At 38.2% G+C, this 22,252-nt stretch overlaps 1 protein-coding gene across 2 annotated transcripts in view; it reads left to right on the forward strand.

Moving 5' to 3' along the window:
* The window catches only part of ATP6V1H (ATPase H+ transporting V1 subunit H), a 144,597-nt gene that overhangs the window by 61,456 nt on the left and 60,889 nt on the right, over positions 1–22,252 (forward strand). For both annotated transcript variants that reach the window (XM_046026704.1, XM_046026715.1), the window contains 3 exons: positions 464–642; positions 4,816–4,941; positions 18,660–18,761. In XM_046026704.1, the coding sequence (XP_045882660.1) occupies positions 464–642; positions 4,816–4,941; positions 18,660–18,761 (407 nt within the window). The remainder of the gene's footprint in view (positions 1–463; positions 643–4,815; positions 4,942–18,659; positions 18,762–22,252) is intronic.

Genomic DNA, 22,252 nt, shown 5'->3' on the forward strand with positions numbered 1-22,252 from the left:
TTACTGCCCTTTGTGCCTTTTAGGTTGATTGGAAGGGAAAAAAGAGTGACTGACTGAGAACCTCTAATAGAGATACTTGAAGAAACTCTCTTAGTATCCTGAGTACTCTAGGTACCTAATGAACAAAGGGAGAGTTCACTGGGAATTCTCAGGAGCTCAGGAACGGGCTGTGAGAAAGGCTTTGATGGATTTAATTGTAAACATGTTCAGTGTTTTGAGACTTGTCTGGGTCAGTAATTTAAAATGTTTAGTTAAGCCGGGAAGTAAGCAAGGAATTAGAAGTTCGATTCTGTTACGGGACAAGTGTACAGCAAAGAAATAAGGATCTGTGATATGGTCATTGCGTAAAGGTGATAGTTAACTTGAGAATAAAGGAGGAGAGAAGGTGCAAGAGAAAGTTCAGAGGCTGGAGACTATCACATATAAGAAATTACACAGTTTTTCATGTCTTTGTCTAACTCAGAACTTTTTGGAAAAATCGACTGAAAGAGAAACTCGCCAAGAATATGCTCTGGCTATGATTCAGTGCAAAGTTCTGAAACAGTTGGAGAACTTGGAACAGCAGAAGTATGATGATGAAGATATCAGTGAAGATATAAAATTTCTTTTGGAAAAACTTGGTGAGAGTGTCCAAGATCTTAGGTATGTAATTTTTAAAAAAATTCTTGCAGGCTGGATATATTGGGCCTTGTTTTACTTTCCTAGTATTTTAAGAAAGTCTAAATTTGTTACTAACCATAAACTCAAAAGATTTCACTAAAACATTGTGTCTTCTGTTAAAGATTGCTGGATATGAGGGACAAAAACTCACAGCAGACTGGCTCATCACTATATGGTAGCAGTTAATTATAGCTATGTATTATCTCTGCTCTTTTGGGGAAATTCTGACCATTCTCTTACCTGAAATCTGACTGGTTGTACTCCCACAGGATTTTGGTGTCACCCTAGAACCCCTTAAGAATCTCCCCCTGGTTTAGAATCTTTTTAAGCAGTACTGGTTATTAATTTGTGGAGGATGTTTGGCCATAAATGAAATGAGTATTTTTTTTTCCTGCTTTTGTAAGTTCCTATTGGTATCATTTATTTTTTATTTTTTAGAGAGAGAGAGGGCACACAATGTGTTTGTGTTTGTGTGTGTGGGGGCAGTTGTGGGAGTGGTTGGGTAGGAGGGGCAAATGGAGAGGGAGAGGAAGAACCTCAAGCAGGCTCCATTCCCAGCATGAGCCCAGTATGATGCTTGATCTCAAGACCCTGAGATCATGACCTGTGTGGAAATCAAGAGTTGGACATCTAAACAACTGAGCTACCCAGGTTCCTCTATTTATTTTTTATATTAAAAATTATGCAAATGATGTACAATACAATAAGAAAAAAAAAGAATCCTTGTGTAGTTCAGAAGGGACTTCATGTCTCTTCCACATAGTTGTCCCCAGCCTCATTTCCTTTGTTTACTTCCAAAAAAAACCTGGCCCTGCCCCTCCAGCATGATAAACACACATATAAATGGAGTTCTGTATATTCTTCTGGACCTTGTTCCTTTTTATTTCATAATGTATTGGTGGTCTTTCCCATAAACCTATGTATTCTTTGTTTTTAAACTATCGATACATCTTTAGAAGGGAATTACTATCTATTTTTTTTTTTTTTTAAAGATTTTACCCATTTATTTGACAGAGAGATCACAAGTAGACAGAGAGGCAGGCAGAGAGAGAGGGGAAAGCAGGCTCCCTGCCGAGCAGAGAGCCCGATGCGGGACTCGATCCCAGGACCCTGAGATCATGACCTGGGCCGTAAGCAGCGGCCTAACCCACTGAGCCACCCAGGCGCCCCGGGAATTACTATCTAGAAGTAGATCTTTTTTTGTAGGTGATTTGGGTTTGGGAGCGAGGCTGAACCAAGTTTGAATTGTTTGGCTACTTTCTTCATGTGTAGCCTTCACAAGCTTCTTGACTTTATAAAGTGTCCATTTTCCTTTGGTAAAATAGCAATAAAAATTCTAACCTTGTAGGATTTGTTGTGAGTTTTCAAGTGTCTAGCAAATGCCTTCAGTATAGTATGTGTTCCAGAAATGTAAATTTACCAGATAATTCAATGCAGTTTGTAATCCCAAGGCCCAAATGATTTTATGGAGAGGGGTGTATCACTCACATCAGTGATTTGTAATGGAGTTTTGTGGAGAGAAGCAAATGATTTTTTTGTCTGTCTACAATTTTAAATATGAATAAATTGATTGAAATAAAGTAGTCCGGCCAGCGGTAGACTTGCAATTTTTATAAATTATATTTTATAAGTTCATTTAAAAAATTTATTATCAGTTCTCCTATAATAATGATTTAAGATCTCTTCTAAAAATAAAGAATATTAGTGATACTTAGCTTCCTAAATTATTTAATCAGTGTTAGCCGATTATTAATACTTACTGATTTTTCATGTTGAATTTGATAATTTGAAAAATACTGGTATTTACATTAATGCCAGTAGGGTGATGGGAGCAGGTGAAAGAGCTTTGTCTCTGGTTTGCTGTTATAGGTTTAGGATATTAATGTTAAATGATATTAGCTTACTTCTTACACTGACTGGCTTTACATTAAAGTAAATTACTACTTTATTCAACAAGACACTCTTCAACTTGATCAGTAAAATCCTGGTTATTACAAATTAACAATCAGTATTGAAATGGCTAATCTTTTTTAAGTTTTCACTTGAAAAGATATTCAAGCTTGTCCTGTCACTGTTAACTGGCTAACAACATTAAACATTTTTTATATTATAAAATTTTGAATAGTTAAGTTGCTTGATACATAGTGAATGATTTTTGAATTAAATTGCATTGTAGTTTGCTATATACACATGGGTTTTGTTTTTAATTAATCGGTAATGTGTTAATTTAGTGAATTACCTCTGTGGTGTATGTAATCACATTATGCAATATTATATTCATATGTGTATTTTTATTTGTATAGTGTGGTGTATGGTTTATGACATTTGTAGTATTAGAAAGTGCTATTTTATTTTATATTTAGGTAACATACTTTTATATAAATTTCCACTAATGTATCTAGTGGGCTGGCAGATACAGTATTTTAAGTGGCATGCTAGATTATCAGATACTTTGCTGGTATACATTTATTTATTAGGATAAAGATTTGAAAGCAGGTGCTCCTTTTAATATCTCATGATGAGCATTCAAATTGACTGGAGTATTGGACATTAGGACCTTGAGTAAATTTCATATGATTTATTAAAGATTATACAGGCTGTTAAAACTGTTTAGTGGTAGTTTGTTAATGTACAAAGGTTTGTCAGTCTTTGCAGTTAAATCATCAGTGAAGATTTTTTTTATCCTACTGACATGGTAAAAATGTTTTATTTTGTTTAAGTTTCGAGTAACTCTTAGATTCTCCTAAACTTTGAATTCTTTTTTTTTTTTTTTTTAAAAAGACACATTTATTCAGCGTCATGATCAGACTATTACATTTAGCAATCAACAGCGTGGGTGCAAAAAAAAATCTACATTAAAACCCTTTGTTGGACTGCTTTACACTCTCCACAGAACAGAAACTAAAATAACCTGTTATACAATTAGTCACAAATACAGTCCTCGAGTTTTTTTTGCCCATACACATGAGTATTGTCTAAAACATGTCTTCTTTGTAGCAGCTAGGCCCTGCCACCACTGTGCTTGGCTGAGTTCACAAATCTGTTGTAACCTGTAGCTTCCCTGTCACTTCTCTGGCTCTCCTCTCCTGCTAAGCTTTGTTTCCTGGCAGTAATTAAAACCTTCTGCCACTGCTGTAGCTACTGCTGCTGCTGGAACCACCATAGCCACCTTGGTTTCGTGGTTTGGTGAAGTATTGGCCTCCACCACCATAAGGGCCAGAGCTTCTGCCTCCAAAATTGCCTCCTTTCATGGGTTCAAAATTTGAGGACTGATTGTTGTAATTGCCAAAATCATTATAGCTTCCGCCACCTCCAAAGTTGCTTCCATCATTACCAAATCCGTTATAGCCATCCCCACTGCCACCATATCCACCACCACCTCAACTGCCACCAGAGCCACCTCGACCACTGAAGTTTCCTCCGCGACCAAAGTTGTCATTCCCACCAAAACCACCTCCACGACCACCACCAAAGTTTCCAGAACCACTTCGACCTCTTTGGCTGGATGAAGCACTAGCCATCTCTTGCTTAGAGAGCGCTTTCCTTACTTCACAGTTGTGGCCATTCACAGTATGGTATTTTTGAATGACAATCTTGTCTACAGAATCATGGTCATCAAATGTTACAAAAGCAAAACCCCTCTTTTTGCCACTGCCTCGGTCAGTCATGATCTCAATCACTTCGATTTTCCCATACTGTTCGAAATAATCTCTTAGATGATGTTCTTCAGTGTCTTCTTTAATGCCACCAAAAAAATCTTTTTCACAGTTAAGTGGGCACCAGGTCTTTGAGAATCTTCTCTTGAGACAGCCCCCTTTGGTTCCACAACTCTTCCATCCACCTTGTGTGGCCTTGCATTCATGGCTGCATCCACCTCCTCCACAGTGGCATATGTGACAAACCCAAAGCCTCTGGAGCGCTTGGTGTTTGGATCTGTCATTACCACACAGTCCGTAAGTGTTCCCCATTGCTCAAAATGGCTCCTCAGACTCTCATCGGTTGTTTCAAAGCTCAGACCTCCGATGAAGAGCTTCCGCAGCTCTTTGGGAGCTCTGACTTAGACATGACGGCGGTGGGAGGGGAGACTTCAACGATGTTTACTCGGTGGCGTCCGTGGGCAGAAAAGAACTTTGAATTCTTTAAAATTTTTTTTAGCTCATTTGATGAATACAGTTCAGAACTTAAATCTGGAAGATTGGAGTGGAGTCCTGTGCACAAATCTGAGAAATTTTGGAGAGAAAATGCTGTGAGGTTAAATGAGAAGAATTATGAGCTCTTAAAGTAAGTCATTAAATTCCACTTTACACTGTTAATACCTGTTGTACCACATCCTTGCCACGTGTTTTTGTTAGTCTTAAAAATTTTTAGCCATTTTATGATTTTAATTTGTATTTTCTTGCTTCCTTATGTGACCAAATGACCTTTATTGGTCATTTGGATATATGTTTTTACAGAATCGACTGTTCAAGCATGTAAAAAAATTTTTTAGGGCACCTGGGTGGCTCAGTCAGTTAAGCATCTGCCTTCAGCTCAGGTCATACACTGTTCAGCAGGGAGCCTGATTGTCCCTCTACCCTGTTTATTCTTTCTCTCTTGTGGGCACTCTCTCTCTCTCTCTCAAATAAATAAATAAAATCTTTAAAAAGGGCTTTTTAAAAAGATTTTATTTATTTATTTGAAAGAGAGAATGAGAGAGACAGTGTTTGTGCAAGCAGGGTGGGGGGTGCTCAGAGGAGGAGGGAGCAAGGGGAGAAAGAATCTTAGCCCACTCTACTCTGAGCTTGGAACCTGATGCAGGGCTCCATCTCAAAACCCTGAGATCATGACCTGAGCCAAAACCAAGAGTAAGAAACATAACCATTGAGCCAAAAAGGCACCCCTAGGGCCTTTCAAGATAAGCGTACTCTCCTCTGGAATTTAAATAAAAATTGAAGGAAAAAAAAAGAAAAAATCCTTTTATTTTCATTTTAATGAGATAGCTAGAAGGAGGAGACGAAATATATACAAGTGTCCAGTGGGCAGTTTTATGTAGACCTTACACAGACTTATCCTTATTGTTTATATTTATTTTCCATGTATTACCAAAAAGGATACATTATGTTTATTTAAACATTTGGCAAACCAAAGTGAGTGAGTGATAGATGTTGGCGACTGATGGAGAATAGATAGGGGGAGAAGTGGATTATCTTTTCAGCATTGTTGTGATCCTTTGAGTTTTTAAAAGTAGCAAAATGAGCTTGAATAATGCCTTTTAAATCTAGTTTTTGGAGAACTTGAATATAATGGAGGGGAGCTGTTATATGAATTATTACTAAATTATTACATGTATTTTTATTATGATAACACTTAAAGAGCCTTTTGCATGTTCTGTTTTCTGTCATTAGGTTTTAAATTTTGTGGTTCCTTCATAGTACTCTTTACCTTCTTATGAGCCTTCGTGATTTTTCTAAATAACCAGAAACAATGACATGTCGCACTTTAGTTTTAGAGAAATTTGAAGTCATTGTTTGTTCTTAGTTTCCATTCTTTTTTTCTTTTAAAGATTTAAAAAATTTATTTATTTTAAAGAAAGAGATCATGAGTGCATATTTGTGTGAGTTGGGAGGGGTGGGGTGACGGAGGAGGGACAAGCAGACTCCTAATATGGCGCTTAACATGACCCTGAGATCATGACCTGAGGTGAAATCAGGAGTCAGACACTTAACTGACTGAGCCACCCAGCACCCCCTCAGCTTCTCTTCTTCTAAGTTGTCTGTATGGAGATGATTGTCAAGGAGGGGCATGCTAGTGCCACCCTTCAAACTAGGTGATAAAATAGATACAGAAGAAATCTTCATTCTGTTATTAAAAAAAAAAAAAAACAGTGAATACTAGCCTTCTTTTTATCTGTGGAGAACTGTACTTACCTGAGGCTCTGACCTATTTTTTCCAGGTAATTCCAAACTTAGCAAGTATACAGTGTATGTTCATTTTTCTTCCATCAATTTTAATATGATAGTATACAGAAAGTACTTTGTAATCTTCCATGTTATAATTTTGAAATAATTATGTATTTTGAATAAGGAAATATTCTGAAATGTAAGAAACCATGCAGATGGTAATGATCATATGGTTTCACTTACTTGTGGAGCGTAAGGAATAACATGGAGGGCATTAAGAGAAGAAAAGGAAAAGTGACGTGGGGTAAATCGGAGGGGGGGATGAGAAGAAATGTGAAGTGGGGTAAATCGGAGGGGAAGCATGAGAGACTGTGGACTCTGAGAAACAAACTGAGGGTTTTGGAGGGGTTGAGGGTGGGGACTGGGTGAGCCTGGTGGTGGGTATTAAGGAGGCCATGTATTGCATGGAGCACTGGGTGTGGTGCATAAACAATGACTCTTGAAACACTGAAAAAATAAAATAAAATTAAGATGTTAAAAAATAAAAGCAGAATCTGAGGGAGCAAACAAGTTTTTAAAACAGGAAAAATGTTGTGAAAGTGAACAAGAACAAATTTGTGGAGTGATCAGTCAGAATAATGATTTAAATTCTGTTTTGGATTTGAACAAGCCTACTTTCCAAGATTACATTTCAAGCAAATGTCAGAATCAGAATTCACATTTCTTCTAACTCCAAAACTATGTTGCTGTCTTGATCCCATTGGAGTGTCTAGCAGAATCTCAGGTGTGGTTAATGTGGTAATTGAGATTTGGCTCTTGATTAATGAATCTATTGTTGAGCAGAGAGCCTGATATGGGGCTCGATCCCAGGATCCTGAGATCACAACCTGAGCTGAAGGCGGAGGCTTTAACCCACTGAGCCACCCAGGCACCCCTTGTCATATACTTTTATCAGTCTTTTTGTTTGTCTGTTTTTGTTTGTATACTTCATAAATCTTACCTTGGGGCCCATTTGGGCTGGGCCTTTTATTTTATCTTTCTTTTTTTTCCTCTCTCTCTTTTTTTTCCTTTCTTTTTTTTCTTTTGGGTGGGGACTCTTGATTGCTCAGAAGCATTCCAGGGTGCACCTTGCCTGCACCACGGTTGATACATTCAGCTACATCCATTCAGCCATCTCTCACCAAAACGACTAGGAAGAGGAATGCCCAACAGAAGAAAATTTCAGACGGTGGGCCTTCTGTAACAGAGTTAATGGCTATGGACATATACAATATGTCGGAAAGGGAATTCAGGCTAACAATTATCCAGGCAATAGCTAGGCTGGAGAAAGCCATGGATGACAAAATGGAATTGATTAGGGCAGAAGTGAAAGCTACCAGGGATGATGTTCACAATGTTCTCAGTGAGTTCCCATCTAATCTAATCTAAATTCTCTAAAAGCTAGGGTAACTGAGACAGAAGACAGAATTAGTGATTTGCAGGACAAACAAGAGAAAAAGGATCAGGAGGAAGCCTGGAACAAACAGCTTAGAAGCCATGAGAACAGAATTAGGGAACTAAATGACGCCATGAAATGTTCCATCGTCAGAATTATTAGAATCCCTGAGGGGGAGGAGAAAGAAAAAAGACTAGAAGATATAGTTGCACAAATTCTCTATGAAAATTTTCCCAGTCTCGCGAATGGAACCAGCGTTCATGTACTAGAGGCAGAATGGTTTCCCACCAAGATTATAGAATCTAGAAAGCCCTCAAGACACCTGATAGTGAGAATGATGAATCATAATTGTAGACAGGAGCTCTTGAAAGCAGCTAGGACAGAGAAGTTCCTTACGTACAGAGGAAAGCCCATCAGAATAATGTCAGTCCTGTCCACAGAAACCTGGCAAGCCAGAAAGGGGTGGCAAGACATTCAGGGCACTAAATGAGAAGAACATGCAGCCAAGAATACTTTATCCAGCCAGACTGACATTCAAAATGGATGGAGAGATAAAGAGATTCCAAGACCTGCAAGGTTTAAAAGAGTATGTGACCACCAAGCCGACACTGCAGGAAATATTAAGGGGGGTTCTATAAAAGAGGAAATCCAAAGAATATCATTGAACAGAAATATGGAAACAATCTACAGAAAGAAAGACTTCACAGGTAACATGATGTCAATAAAAACGTCTCTCTCAATAATCACTCTCAATGTGAATGACCTAAATGTGCCCACAAAATGACACAGGGTTGCATATTGGATAAAACAACAGGACCCATCCATATGTTGTCTACCAGAGACCCATTTTGAACCTAAGGATACACTCAGACTGAAAGTGAAGGGATGGAGAAGCATCTTTCATGCCAATGGGCCTCAAAAGAAGGCCGGGGTAGCGATTCTCATATCAGATAAATTAGATTTTAAACTAAAGACGGTAGTCAGAGATAAGGACACTACATAATTCTTTTTTTTTTTTTTTTTGACACTACATAATTTTTTTTTTTTTGTTTATTTACAGCATAACAGTGTTCATTGTTTTGGCATCACACCCAGTGCTCCATGCAGTACGTGCCCTATTACCCACCACCTTGTTCCTCAACCTCCCACTCCCACGCCCCTTCAAAACCCTCTGGTTGTTTTTCAGAGTCCATAGTCTCTCATGGTTCATCTCCCCTTCCAGTTTCCCTCAACTCCCTCTCCTCTCCATCTCCCCATGTCCTCCATGTTATTTGTTATGCTCCACAAATAAGTGAGACCATATGATACTTGACTCTCTCTGCTTGACTTATTTCGCTCAGCATAATTTCTTCCAGTCCCATCCATGTTGCTACAAAAGTTGGGTATTCATCCTTTCTGATGGAGGCATAATACTCCATTGTGTATATGGACCACATCTTCCTTATCCATTCATCCGTTGAAGGGCATCTTGGTTCTTTCCACAGTTTGGCGACCGTAGCCATTGCTGCAGTAAACATTGGGGTACAGATGGCCCTTCTTTTCACTACATCTGTATCTTTGGGGTAAATGCCCAGCAGTGCAATTGCAGTGTCATAGGGAAGCTCTATTCTTAATTTCTTGAGGAATCTCCACACTGTTCTCCAAAGTGGCTGCACTAACTTGCATTCCCATGACACTACATAATTCTTAAAGGGACTATCCACCAAGAAGATCTAACAATTGTAAATATTTATGCCCCCAATATGGGAGCAGCCAATTACATAAGAAAACTGTTAATCAAGATAAAGAGTCATATTGATGTGAAGACATTATTGTAGGAGATATTAATACGCCTCTCTCAGTAATAGACGGATCATCCAAGCAGAAAGTCAGTAAAGGAACAAGAGCATTGAATGACACATTGGACCAGTTGGACCTCATAGATATATACAGAACATTCCACCCTAAAACAACAGAATACTCATTCTTCTTAAGTGCACATGGAACCTTTTCCAGAATAGACCACTTATTGTGTCACAAATCAGGGTTCAACCAATTGCCAAGAGATTGAGATTATTCCCGGCATATTCTCAGATGACAATGCTTTGAAACTGGAGCTCAATCACAAGGAAAAGTTTGGAAGGAACTCAAACACCTGGAAGCTAAAGACCACCTTGCTTAAAAATGTTTGGATCAACCAGGAGATCAAAGAAGAACTTAAACAATTCATGGAAACCGAAGGCAGAGGCTTTAACCCACTGAGCCACCCAGGCGCCCCCAATTCATGGAAACCAATGAGAATGAAGACACTTTGGCCCAAAACCTATGGGATACAGCAAAGGCAGTCCTAAGGGGGAAATACATAGCCATCCAAGCCTCCCTCCAAAAAATTGAAAAATCCAGAATACACCAGCTGTCTCTACACCTTAAAGAACTGGAGAATCAACAACAAATGAAGACAACTCCACACACAAGAAGGGAAATAATCAAGATTAGAGCAAAGATCAATGAAATAGAAATTAGAGTTACAGTAGGATGCATCAATGAAACTGGAAGCTGGTTTTTAAAAAAATCAATAAGATAGATAAACGATTGGCCAAACTCATCCAAAAGAAAGAAGAGAAGGCCCAAATTAATAAAATTATGAATGAAAAGGGAGAGATCACAACTAACACCAAGGAAGTAGAAGCAATCATCAGAAATTATTATCAACAGTTATATGCCAATAAGTTAAGCAACCTAGATGAAATGGATGCATTCCTGGAAAACTATAACCTCCCAAACTTGAACCAGCAAGAAATTGACAACCTGAATAGACTGATATCTAATAACAAGATTGAAGCAATGATCAAAAACCTCCCAAAGAACAAGAGCCCAGGACCTGATGGATTCCCTGGGGAATTCTACCAAATTTCAAAGAAGAAATAACACCTATTCTCCTGAAGCTGTTTCAAAAAATTGAAACAGAAGGAAAACTCCCAGACTCTTTTTGTGAAGCCAGCATTACCTTCATCCCTAAACCACGCAAAGACCCCACCAAAAAGGAGAATTTCAGACCAGTATCACTGATGAATATGGATACTAAGATTCTCAACAAGATCCTAGGAAGTAGGATCCAACAGCACATTAGAAAGATTATCCACCATGACCAGGTGGGATTCATCCCTGGGTTGCAACGTTGGTTCAACATTCGCAAATCAATCAATGTGATAGAACAAATCGATAAGAGAAGAGAGAAGAACCACATGGTCCTCTCTGTTGATTCAGAAAAGGCATTTGACAAAATCCAGCATCCATTCCTGATTAAAACGCTTCAAAGTATAGGGATAGTGGGAACATTCCTGAACTTTATAAAATCTATCGATGAAAAACCCACAGCAAATATCATCTTCAATGGGAAAAAGCTTGCAGCCTTCCCGTTGATATCAGGAACACAACAAGGATGCCCACTCTCACCACTCTTTTTCAACATAGTATTAGAAGTCCTAGCAACAGCAATCAGACAACAAAGAGAAATAAAAGGTATCCAAATTGGCAATGAAGAAGTCAAACACTTTCTCTTCGCAGATGACATGATACTTTGCATGGAAAACCCAAAAGATTCCGCCCCCAAAATACTAGAACTCTTAGAGCAATTCAGTAACTTGGCAGGATACAAAGTCAATGTACAGAAGTCAGTGGCTTTCTTGTGCACTAACGAAAACACACAAAGGGAAATGAGAGAATAGATTCCATTTACCATTGCACCAAGAACCATAAGATACCTGGGAATAAACCTAACCAAAGAAGTAAAGGATCTATACTCTAGGAACTACAGAACACTCATGAAAGAAATTGAAGAAGACACAAAAAGATGGAAGACCATTCCATGTTCTTGGATCGGAAGAATAAACATTGTTAAAATATCTATACTGCCTAGAGCAATCTATACTTTTAATGCCATTCTGATCAAAATTCCACCGGTATTTTTCAAAGAGCTGGAGCAAATAATCCTAAAATTTGTATGGAATCAGAAGAGACCCCGAATTGCTAAGGAAATGTTGAAAAACAAAAACAAAACTGGTGGCATCACGTTACCCGATTTCAAGCTTTACTACAAAGCTGTGATCACCAAGACAGCGTGGTACTGGCATAAAAACAGACACATAGACCAGTGGAACAGAGTGGAGAGCCCAGATATGGACCCTCAACTCTATGGTCAAATAATCTTCGACAAAACAGGAAAAAATAAACAGTGGAAAAAAGTCTCTTCAATAAATGGTGCTGGGAAAATTGGACAGCTATATGTAGAAGAATGAAACTGGACCATTCTCTTACACCGTACACAAAGATAAACTCGAAATGGATAAAAGACCTCAATGTGAGACAGGAGTCCTCAGTAACCTCTTCGATATCAGCCACAGCAACTTTTTTCAAGATATGTCTCCAAAGGCAAAGGAAACAAAAGCGAAAATGAACTTTTGGGACTTCATCAAGATCAAAAGCTTCTGCACAGCAAAGGAAACAGTCAAGAAAACAAAGAGGCAACCCACGGAATTGGAGAAGATATTTGCAAATGACAGTGTAGACAAAAGGCTGATATGCAGGATCTATAAAGAACTGCTCAAACTCAACACACACAAAACAGATAATCATGTCAAAATAGGCAGAAGACATGAACACACACTTCTCCATTGAAGACATACAAACGGCTATCAGACACATGAAAAAATTTTCATCATCACTATCCATCAGGGAGATTCATATGAAAACCACATTGAGATACCACCTTATACCGGTTAGAATGGCCAAATTTAGCAAAACAGGAAACAACGTGTGTTGGAGGGGATGTGGAGAAAGGGGAACCCTCTTACACTGTTGGTGGGAATGCAAGTTGATGCAGCTAATTTGGAGAACATTGTGGAGATTCCTTAAGAAATTAAGAATAGAGCTTCCCTATAACCCTGCAATTGCACTACTGGGTATTTACCCCAAAGATACAGATGTAGTGAGAAGAAGGGCCATCTGTACCCCAATCTTTATAGCAGCAGTGGCCACGGTCGCCAAACTGTGGAAAGAACCAAGATGCCCTTCAATGGACAAATGGATAAGGAAGATGTGTGTTTGTTTTTTCCCCCCACTATGGAGTATTATGCCTCCATCAGAAAGGATGAATACCCAACTTTTGTATCAACATGGATGGTACAGGAATAGATTATGCTAAGTGAAATAAGTCAAGCAGAGAGAGTCAGTTATCATATCGTTTCACTTATTTGTGGAGCATAACAAATAACACGGAGGACATGGGGATATGGAGAGGAGAAGGGAGTTGAAGGTAATTGGAGGGGGAGATGAACTATGAGAGACTATAGACTCTGAAAAACAATCTGAGGGTTTTGTAGGGGCGGGGGGTGGGAGGTTGCGGGAGCCTGCTGTTGGGTATTAGGGAGGGCGCGTATTGCATAGAGCACTGGGTGTGGTGCATAAACAATGAATTCTGTTACACTGAAAAGAAATTAAAAAAAAAAAGATGTGTTCCATATATACATGGAATATTACACAGCCATTAGAGAGGATGAATACCCAACTTTTGTATCAACATGGACAGGACTGGAAGAGATTATGCTGAGTGAAATAAGTCAATTATCATATGGTTTCACTTACTTGTGGAGAGTCAATTATCATATGGTTTCACTTACTTGTGGAGCATAAGGAATAACACGGAGGACTTGGGGAGATGAAGAGGAGGAGTGAGTTGTGGGAAATCAGAGGGGAAGACAGTCCATGAGAGACTGTGGACTCTGAGAAGCAAACTGAGGGTTTTGGATAGGAGGGAGTGTGGGGTTGGGTGAGCCGGGTGGTGAGTATTAAGGAGGGCACGTATTGCATGGAGTACTGCGTGTGGTGCATAAACAATGAATTAGGAACACTGAAAAAAATTTAAATTAAAAAAATAGAATGATGTGCCATATGGAGACTAATATAACATAATAAAACATTTTTTTAAATGTAAAAAAAACAATAAACTGTATTCAGAGAAGAGTTGGAGGGAGCTGTTTCTTGGCTTACCACAGAATGTTTTTTTGAACCATTCTTTTGAAAATTTTCATTGATGACTTGTATATAGAAATTGAAATCATGCTGAGTTTACAGATAATAATACAAAAATATTTTCATTGTTGATGAACATATTCAGTGTTTATTGTTGATGAACATATTCAGTGGCCTACATGGTCCTAAAGGATAGCCATCATTTCTGTATTTTCTAGATTTGATTTTAGTTCCTTCATCATTTTTTTTAGTCTAAGAGTATATTTTTCAAATGTTAATGGACATCTTGTTAAAATGCATATTCTAGCTCTGGAGATCCAGGATTTGGTCTGTAATTCAGAATTTCTAAGCTGATACCAATGCTGTGAGTTTGCAGGCCATATTTTGAGTATCAAAGGTCTCTGCTCTATGAAGAATGGCTCAGGTCACTCAATGTTGTATAAGGCAGGCATTGGCAAACTTTTTCTTAAAGGCCCAGAAAGTAAACAGTGGAGACTCTGTGAGCTATTTATTCTCTGTCACAACTACTCAGCATCAGTACTGAAATGCTAAGGCAATTGTGGACAGTATGTAATCTAATGAGTGTGATTATGTTCCGATGAAACTTCATGTACAAAAACAGGAAGCTGCTGGCTTTGGACTTCAGCTATAATTTAACAGTTTCTGGTTTAAGGTACTCAGAACAAATATTCTGTTACTCTTTTAAGGAATCTTATGTTGATATTTTCTTATTTCCTACAATGATATCTTAATAAAAATTCAAAATAATAAGAATAACATCAAAGTACTTCAACCCTTTTGAAATTATTAAAATGTTTCAGTTGAATCAAATGTAATTTTAGAATACTTTGCAGGTTGGCCTTTTAAAAAGAACAAGTTTGAAATTAAAAAAAAGTAAATGTATGGGAGATTGACTATATGTCTTGCTTTTTCTTTGTGGGTTTTCATGCGCTGAGTTGAGTGAACTGCCATCATGGTGCAGTTGTGCTTAGTGTGGACTAGAGTCAACAACAGCTAGTGATTCAAATCTGTTTCAACATTTGTTGTGTCCGTAGGCAGACTGTGGAACTTCTCTGGGTCTCATTTTCTCATTTATGGGTTCTTTTTGTGAAGTATATGTTTACATTGAATTTGGAACATATATGCATATAATAAATCTTCATTTTATCTCTTCTATTATTTGGAAATGCAGATATCTCAGTTAGTCTGGAAGATAAAAGGCATGTAAGTACTTCCTAAAGAAATAATTCCCTGATTGACAGTTAGGTTTTTTATTAGTGTTTCCTGTTGTTTATAGAATTAGATATGTGACATGCTGAGATGATGATAGAAAAAGGTAGGCAAAGAAGTGTTGAGCCATACTCTTAGGAGATGTTACCAAATAAATGAGCTGCAGAAACTGAAGTACACAAGCTTCATAGACTTGTACAGGTTTTTGAACTATTAAAGCAGATTTTTATTACTTTAAGTATTTTAAGTATTTAAGTATTTGTTTTAATGCAAATGATATGAGCAAGTACCATGATTCAAGATGTTTTCTAATACAGATCTTAAGTAATAAGGTTTGTATTTTGTAATTGAAGAGTTTATATGCAAACAGGCAATTAAATAGTTTCAAAACTTTTTTTATGTTGAATATTTTGAACTTTAAATTTGCAATTCTATAGTTTGGCTATTGTGGACATTGGGCTGCAGGTGCTCCTTTGGATCAATACATTTTACTTTGGGGTAAAAAGCCAGTAGTGCAATTGCTAGACCATAGGGTAGCTCTATTTTTAACTTCTTGAAGAACTGCCATACTGTTTTCCAGAGTGACTGTACCAGCTTGCATTCCTGCCAGCAGTGTAAGAGGGTTCCCCTTTCTCCATGTCCTCACCAACAATTGTTGTTTCCTGACTTGATAATTTTAGCCATTCTGACTGAGTAAGGTTATGTATATCGTTATGGCTTTGATTTGATTTCCCTGATGCCAAGTTATACCCATCCACAGGTGAATGGATAAAGAAGATTTGGCATATATATATACAATGGAATATTACTCAACCATCAGAAAGGATGAATACTTACCATTTACATCAGTGTGGAGGAAACTGGAGGGTATTATGAAAAACAAGTCAGTGAGAGAAAACCAATTATCATATGGTTTCACTCATATGTGGAATATAATAAACAGCCTAGAGGATCATAGGGAGGGAGGGAAAACTGAAGGGGAAGTCATCAGAGAGGGAGAAAAACCATGAGAGACTCTTAACTATAGGAAACAAACTGAGGGTTGCTAGAGGGAAGGAGGGTTGAGGAGGATGGGGTACTTGTGTGATGGGCATTAAGGAGGACACGTGATGGATGAGCACTGGGTGTTATGCACAACTGATGAATTACTGAACACTACATCTGAAACTAATGATGTACTTATCTGTTGGGTAATTGAATTTAAATTAAAAAAATTAGAAATTCTAAGGGATAGTAACCTCTTGAGCATCTTAGTAAAATTAAGTAACTTTAAAAAAAAATGTGTGTGCTGAATTTTTAAATTCTGAGTTATATAGAACAGCCTGGGCGAAGTCATTTAAGTACTCTTGAAGGCATACAGAAGTAAAGTGAAAAGGTTTCTTCCCTGCTATTCTCTCTCATAGTCTTCCCCAGTGGTAACCAGAGTCAGGTGATATACTCTCCAGTGTTTTCTCATTCATAGACATATCTGTATCTGCATCTTTATGTAGAGTTATTTATACATGTTCCATCTAAATATGTTAGTCTGTGACTTATGTTTTTCACTAATTATGGCTTGGGGTCTGTTAAAATGACTTAGTTTTATAATTTTTTAAAATTTAAAATCTATTTTCTTTTTAATTGGGCCACTTTATTCCACTGAGCCTCTGTATAACCTCTCTGTAAAATAGGAAGAATCAATAATCCTAAATTGTAGGGATTTTGATAAAATGGTGAATGTGAAACTGCTTTGTACATGACATAGTTGGTTTACAGAGGACAAAGCAGGTGCCACCAGCACGGAAGAAGAAATGGAGGGAAAAGCCTAACTCTTGCGTGTGGACTCTACCCCCTAACCTTTTCTCTTAGTCATTTTTTAAGCTAGTGTACATAGTTATCCTTGTAGAAATGTGAAGGTATTTCTGTAGGTTAGATTCCTAGAAGTTGAATTGCTGGATCAAAGGGTCTGTGCATTTTTAATTCCATTAGGAACTGTCACATTGTTTCCCCAGTTGGCAGCATCACCATTTTATACTTAAATTGTGTATTCATTTTTTCCAGCAAGTATATATTGAGCATCTGTTGTATGGTCAGTACTTTTCTAGGTGTTGCAGACACAATGGCAAATAAAATTAATTTCTTATTGTCATTAGGCTTACATTGTATTTTGTAGAGAAAGAGACTAAACAGATAGTCAAGAAACTACATAATACCATGGCTGGTGGTGATGAGTCCTGTGAAGAAAAATAAATCAAGAAATGGGGATAGAAAATGATGAGGGGGAGGGTATTATCTTGGGATCAGAGACTCTAAAGCAAGAGGTGATTTTTGAGCTGAGAACTGAAAAGATATTCTCTCAGTATTCTACTGGTTCAATTAGCTAGTTCTGTAAGGTTTTCATGTATCTGTGTCTAAGGGAGTGACTGTTGCTGGCATATTAGAAAGCAGTTTTTTTTTTATGTTGGTCTTCTGCCTGGCAATTAAATTAATTACTGATTCTGATTGATTATCCCAGTATGTTCTGTTTGTGGAATCAGTTTTCTTTCCATTTCTGTGCCCTTTAGTAGTTTCAGTAACACAGGAATGATCTGTTCCTTGAGTGATCTCCCTCACACTCATGCTGAAGACTCTCTCTCCCACTGGATTGGATTCTGGGTGGCGCATTTCCCTCTTTCCCGTCACTCCTGGAAACATGCACCCAGAAACATCTCCTGGGTGAGATGAACCCTCTTCCTGAAGGTCCTTGAGGAAGCAGAAATCTGTGGTCAAGGCTCCAGCTCCCAGCAGAAGGGAGCCTTCTCTGTGTCTGGTTGGCTCCTGTTCTCAGAAACACCGTCAGGCTCCTGCAGTGGTTTCACTCTGCCTATACAGTTGCTGTGGAGAAAGGACAGCAAAGGAACCAGGATTATGAATTTGGGTGCCCATCTTCTCAGAAACATTCACTTGCTGTTTTGCATTGTTTTACTTGTGAGGTTCAAGTTCTTCCTGGGACTTGGAATGAGAAAGAAGGCAGGAGAGAGGGGTGCAGGAAATGTCTATGCTGAGGGCTCATGTTCCATCTTGATCACAACTTAAAGCAACTTCTTAATACTAATAAAAGGCTTATAAATGATTAATCTTCAAAATATAATTGGCAAGGATTCACTGGTAACTGTATATTAAAATAATATTAACTCACATTCTAGTTGTCTTTTTTGAGAGAGCAGGAAAGTTATATTGGGGATTTTTTGATATTTTGGGGATTGTGTGTGGTATACATTATGAATTTGCAAGTAACCTGATATAATAATATGTAAAGATTTGAAAACTGCTAACCCATATGTAATATATTATGTGTAATAGTAAGAGCTGTAGAAAATCCTTTTGTAAATGTCTATTTTCAGGAGGTACCTGAAAATATACTGTGCTCTGTTGTGCCCTCTAGAACAACTAGAAATCAGTCTCTCTTTGGATTAAATTTATTTCAGAATTTTGACAAAACTTCTGGAGGTGTCGGATGATCCACAAGTCTTAGCTGTTGCTGCTCATGATGTTGGAGAATATGTGCGGCATTATCCACGTGGCAAACGGTAAGGGAAAAGTAGTTTAGCAGAGAAACTAATGGAGTAAGTGAAATCAAGATGCCCAATTAATATGGGGAATTATAATAAACCTAGTTAAAAATGGGTAGTATTAAAGTATCAGTACAACTATAATACTATTGTGTGGTAGCTAGCAGAGATCACATTAGAAATTTCACATTCATGATTTTCTTTGGTTTTTATGATTTTAATTTAGCAGCCATTCTGTGAGTACTCATTATTTTTCGACTACTACTAGTAGTTACAGAGACGATGAGACATTGTTATTATTTTTATTTTTAAATTTTTTCCTTTTTTATTAATTATTTTTTAAATTTCTTTTCAGCATAACAGAATTCATTGTTTATGCACCACACCCAGTGCTCCATGCAATACGCGCCCTCCATAATACCCACCACCTGGCTCCTCCAACCTCCCACCCCCGGCCCCTTCAAAACCCTCAGATTGTTTTTCAGAGTCCATAGTGTCTCATAGTTCATCTCCCCTTCCAATTTCCCTCAACTCCCTTCTCCTCTCCATATCCCTGTGTCCTCCATGTTATTTGTTATGCTCCACAAATAAGTGAAACCATATGATAATTGATTCTCTCTGCTTATTTCACTTAGCATAATCTCTTCCAGTCCCATCCATGTTGATACAAAAGTTGGGCATTCATCCTTTCTTATGGAGGCATAATACTCCATAGTGGGGGGAAAAACACACACACACATCTTCCTTACCCATTTGTCCATTGAAGGACATCTTGGTTCTTTCCACAGTTTGGCGACCGTGGCCATTGCTGCTATAAAGATTGGGGTACAGATGGCCCTTCTTTTCACTACATCTGTATCTTTGGGGTAAATACCTAGTAGTGCAATTGCAGGGTCATAGGGAAGCTCTATTTTAAATTTCTTAAGGAATCTCCACACTGTTCTCTAAAGTGGCTGCACCAACTTGCATTCCCACCAACAGTGTAAGAGGGTTCCCCTTTCTCCACATCCTCTCCAACACACGTTGTTTCCTGTCTTGCTAGTTACAGAGACGATGAGACATTATTATTATTATTATTTTTAATTTCTAAAAAAGATTTTATTTATTTGAGAGAGAGAGAGAAATCAAACACAAGCTGAGCGGGGAGGGAAAGGGGGAGAGGGAGAAGCAGGCTCCCCGCTGGAGCCCTCTGAGCCGGGAGCCTGATGCCAATCCCAGGACCTAGAGACCACAACCACAACCTGAGCCAAAGGCAGAGCCCAACTGACTGAGCCACTCAAGCATCCCTATTGTTATTATTTTTTAAAGATTTACTTACTTACTGGGGCACCTGGGTGGCTTGTGGGTTAAGCCTCTGCCTTTGGCTCAGGTCATGATCTCAGGGTCCTGTGATTGAACCCCGCATCAGGCTCTCTGCTCAGCAGGCAGCCTGCTTCCCTCCCCCTCTGTCTGCCTGCTTCTCTGCCTACTTGTGATCTCTGTCTGTCTAATAAATAAAATCTTTAAAAAAAAGGATTTACTTCTTTCCTTTGGAGAGAGAGAGAGAGAGAACCTACATGTGCATGATGGGGAGGGGCAGAGACAGAGTGAGGGAGAGGGTATTAGATTCTCTTCTTAGATTCACAATATTGAAGAAAATATAATACCTGTAAAGAAAAGTTATAGTAGATGTATGGTGATAAAATTATGTATTTCAGAGTATTGAGAAGAGAGGAATTCCATGTGGGATGAGATAGATAAGACTTTACAGATGTGGTGATGGTAGCCACATAATTTAAAATCATTTAGATATATCAACAATAAAAAGTTAGGCTTTTTCTGGGAAAAATAAGAAATCAGGGTACCAATATTATATCAAGGGAGAAAACATTTAAGGTAGAAAGGGGTGTTTTCTGTTACTTGGAAAAGTAGAAATGCATAGTGCCTTGGTGTTTCACTTGCTAGTTTGTTTCCTAATGAGTAAAATTGAGACGATAGTCATATTCCTTTCCCATGGTCGATAGTCATATTCCTTTCTCCTGAGGCTGATGTGAGGATTAAATGAGTTAAACCAATACAGTGGTCAGAGTTGTGCCAGGAGATACACAGGAAGTACTCAGTAAGTATTAGCTACTTTTACTATTACTAATATGGATATTTTATATTCATCAAAACTATCTATAAGGAAGACATGACAGTATTAATCTTATTTATTATAAAACAGTGTCAAGTAAGCCCAGAACATCTTAGAATGTGAGGAAAAATTGGCAGAGCCACAGAAGTATTTGCATACTTTAATGTTCCACAATTACTTCATAACTTCCTCTTCTCCTTATAGTGTATAAATACTTAAGCATTATAAAACATATGTCAGTGACTGGATCCATCCAGATGCATCGCTTCAAGCAGAGAAATTATCTTTTCTCTCCATGTGTCTCTGACCTGTATTATTTTTGATCTTCACCTTGTTTTTTCTAGATCTGATTTGGCTGCTCAGGCTGCTTTGTATTGGACCTTGGTAAAGTTCATTTCCAAAATTATGACAGTTTCATCTGGAGCACAATTTGCTAGGGCTGTGGGATATCACATGGATCATGTACTGAGTTGTCAGGATTGACATTGCTGTATGGAAAAGTAGGCTTGAGGTTAGTAAGAGACAGCCTACCTTTGCTCTCAGAAATGAGAAGAGGTTGTTCATGTCCATTTGGAGTGAAGAGTTTCTCTTGCATTTTTTCTGGGTGGAAATAATGAGCATGAACATCTCTGAACTCCATATGATGGGTAAATGTGCAAAATGCCTCTTTTATGGAGGGTAAGTGAGAGAACATTAGGCAAATGTCATATGGGAAACTACTCAGGATATTGATACCTACTTTAGGAAAAATAGAAAATCCTTGAGTGTAGCTACTGAATCACTCAGTGTTTGAACTGCAGGATGTTTTCATTCTGACCCAGCAAGCCTTCGTTACTGGTTTTTTTTCTTAATGTTATGTTAGTCACCGTATAGTATATCATTAGTTTTTGATGTAGTGTTCCATGATTCATTGTTTGTGTATAACACCCAGTGCTTGATGCAATACATGCCCTCCTTCATACCTATCACCAGGCTAACCCATCCCCCCACCCCTCTCCCCTCCCAAACCCTCAGTTTGTTTCTTGGAGACCATAGTCTCTCATGGTTTGTCTCCCCCTCTGGTTTTCCCTGCTTCATTTTCCCCTTCTTCCTCCTAATGTCCTCCATGCTATTCCTTATGTTTCACAAGTAAGTGAAACCATATGATGATAGATTCTCTCTGCTTGACTTATTTCACTCATTATAATCTCCTCCAGTCCCATTCATGTTGATGCAAAAGTTTGGGTGTTCATCCTTTTTGATTGGCTGAGTAATATTCCATTGTATAGATGGACCACATCTTCTTTATCCATTCATCTGTTGAAGGGCATCTCAGCTCTTTCCACAGTTTGGCTGTTGTGGACATTGCTGCTATGAACACTGGGGTGCATGTTGCCCATCTTATCACTACATCTGT

The sequence above is a fragment of the Meles meles genome, chromosome 1, assembly GCF_922984935.1.
Source record: "Meles meles chromosome 1, mMelMel3.1 paternal haplotype, whole genome shotgun sequence".
In the NCBI taxonomy this organism is placed as follows: domain Eukaryota; kingdom Metazoa; phylum Chordata; class Mammalia; order Carnivora; family Mustelidae; genus Meles; species Meles meles.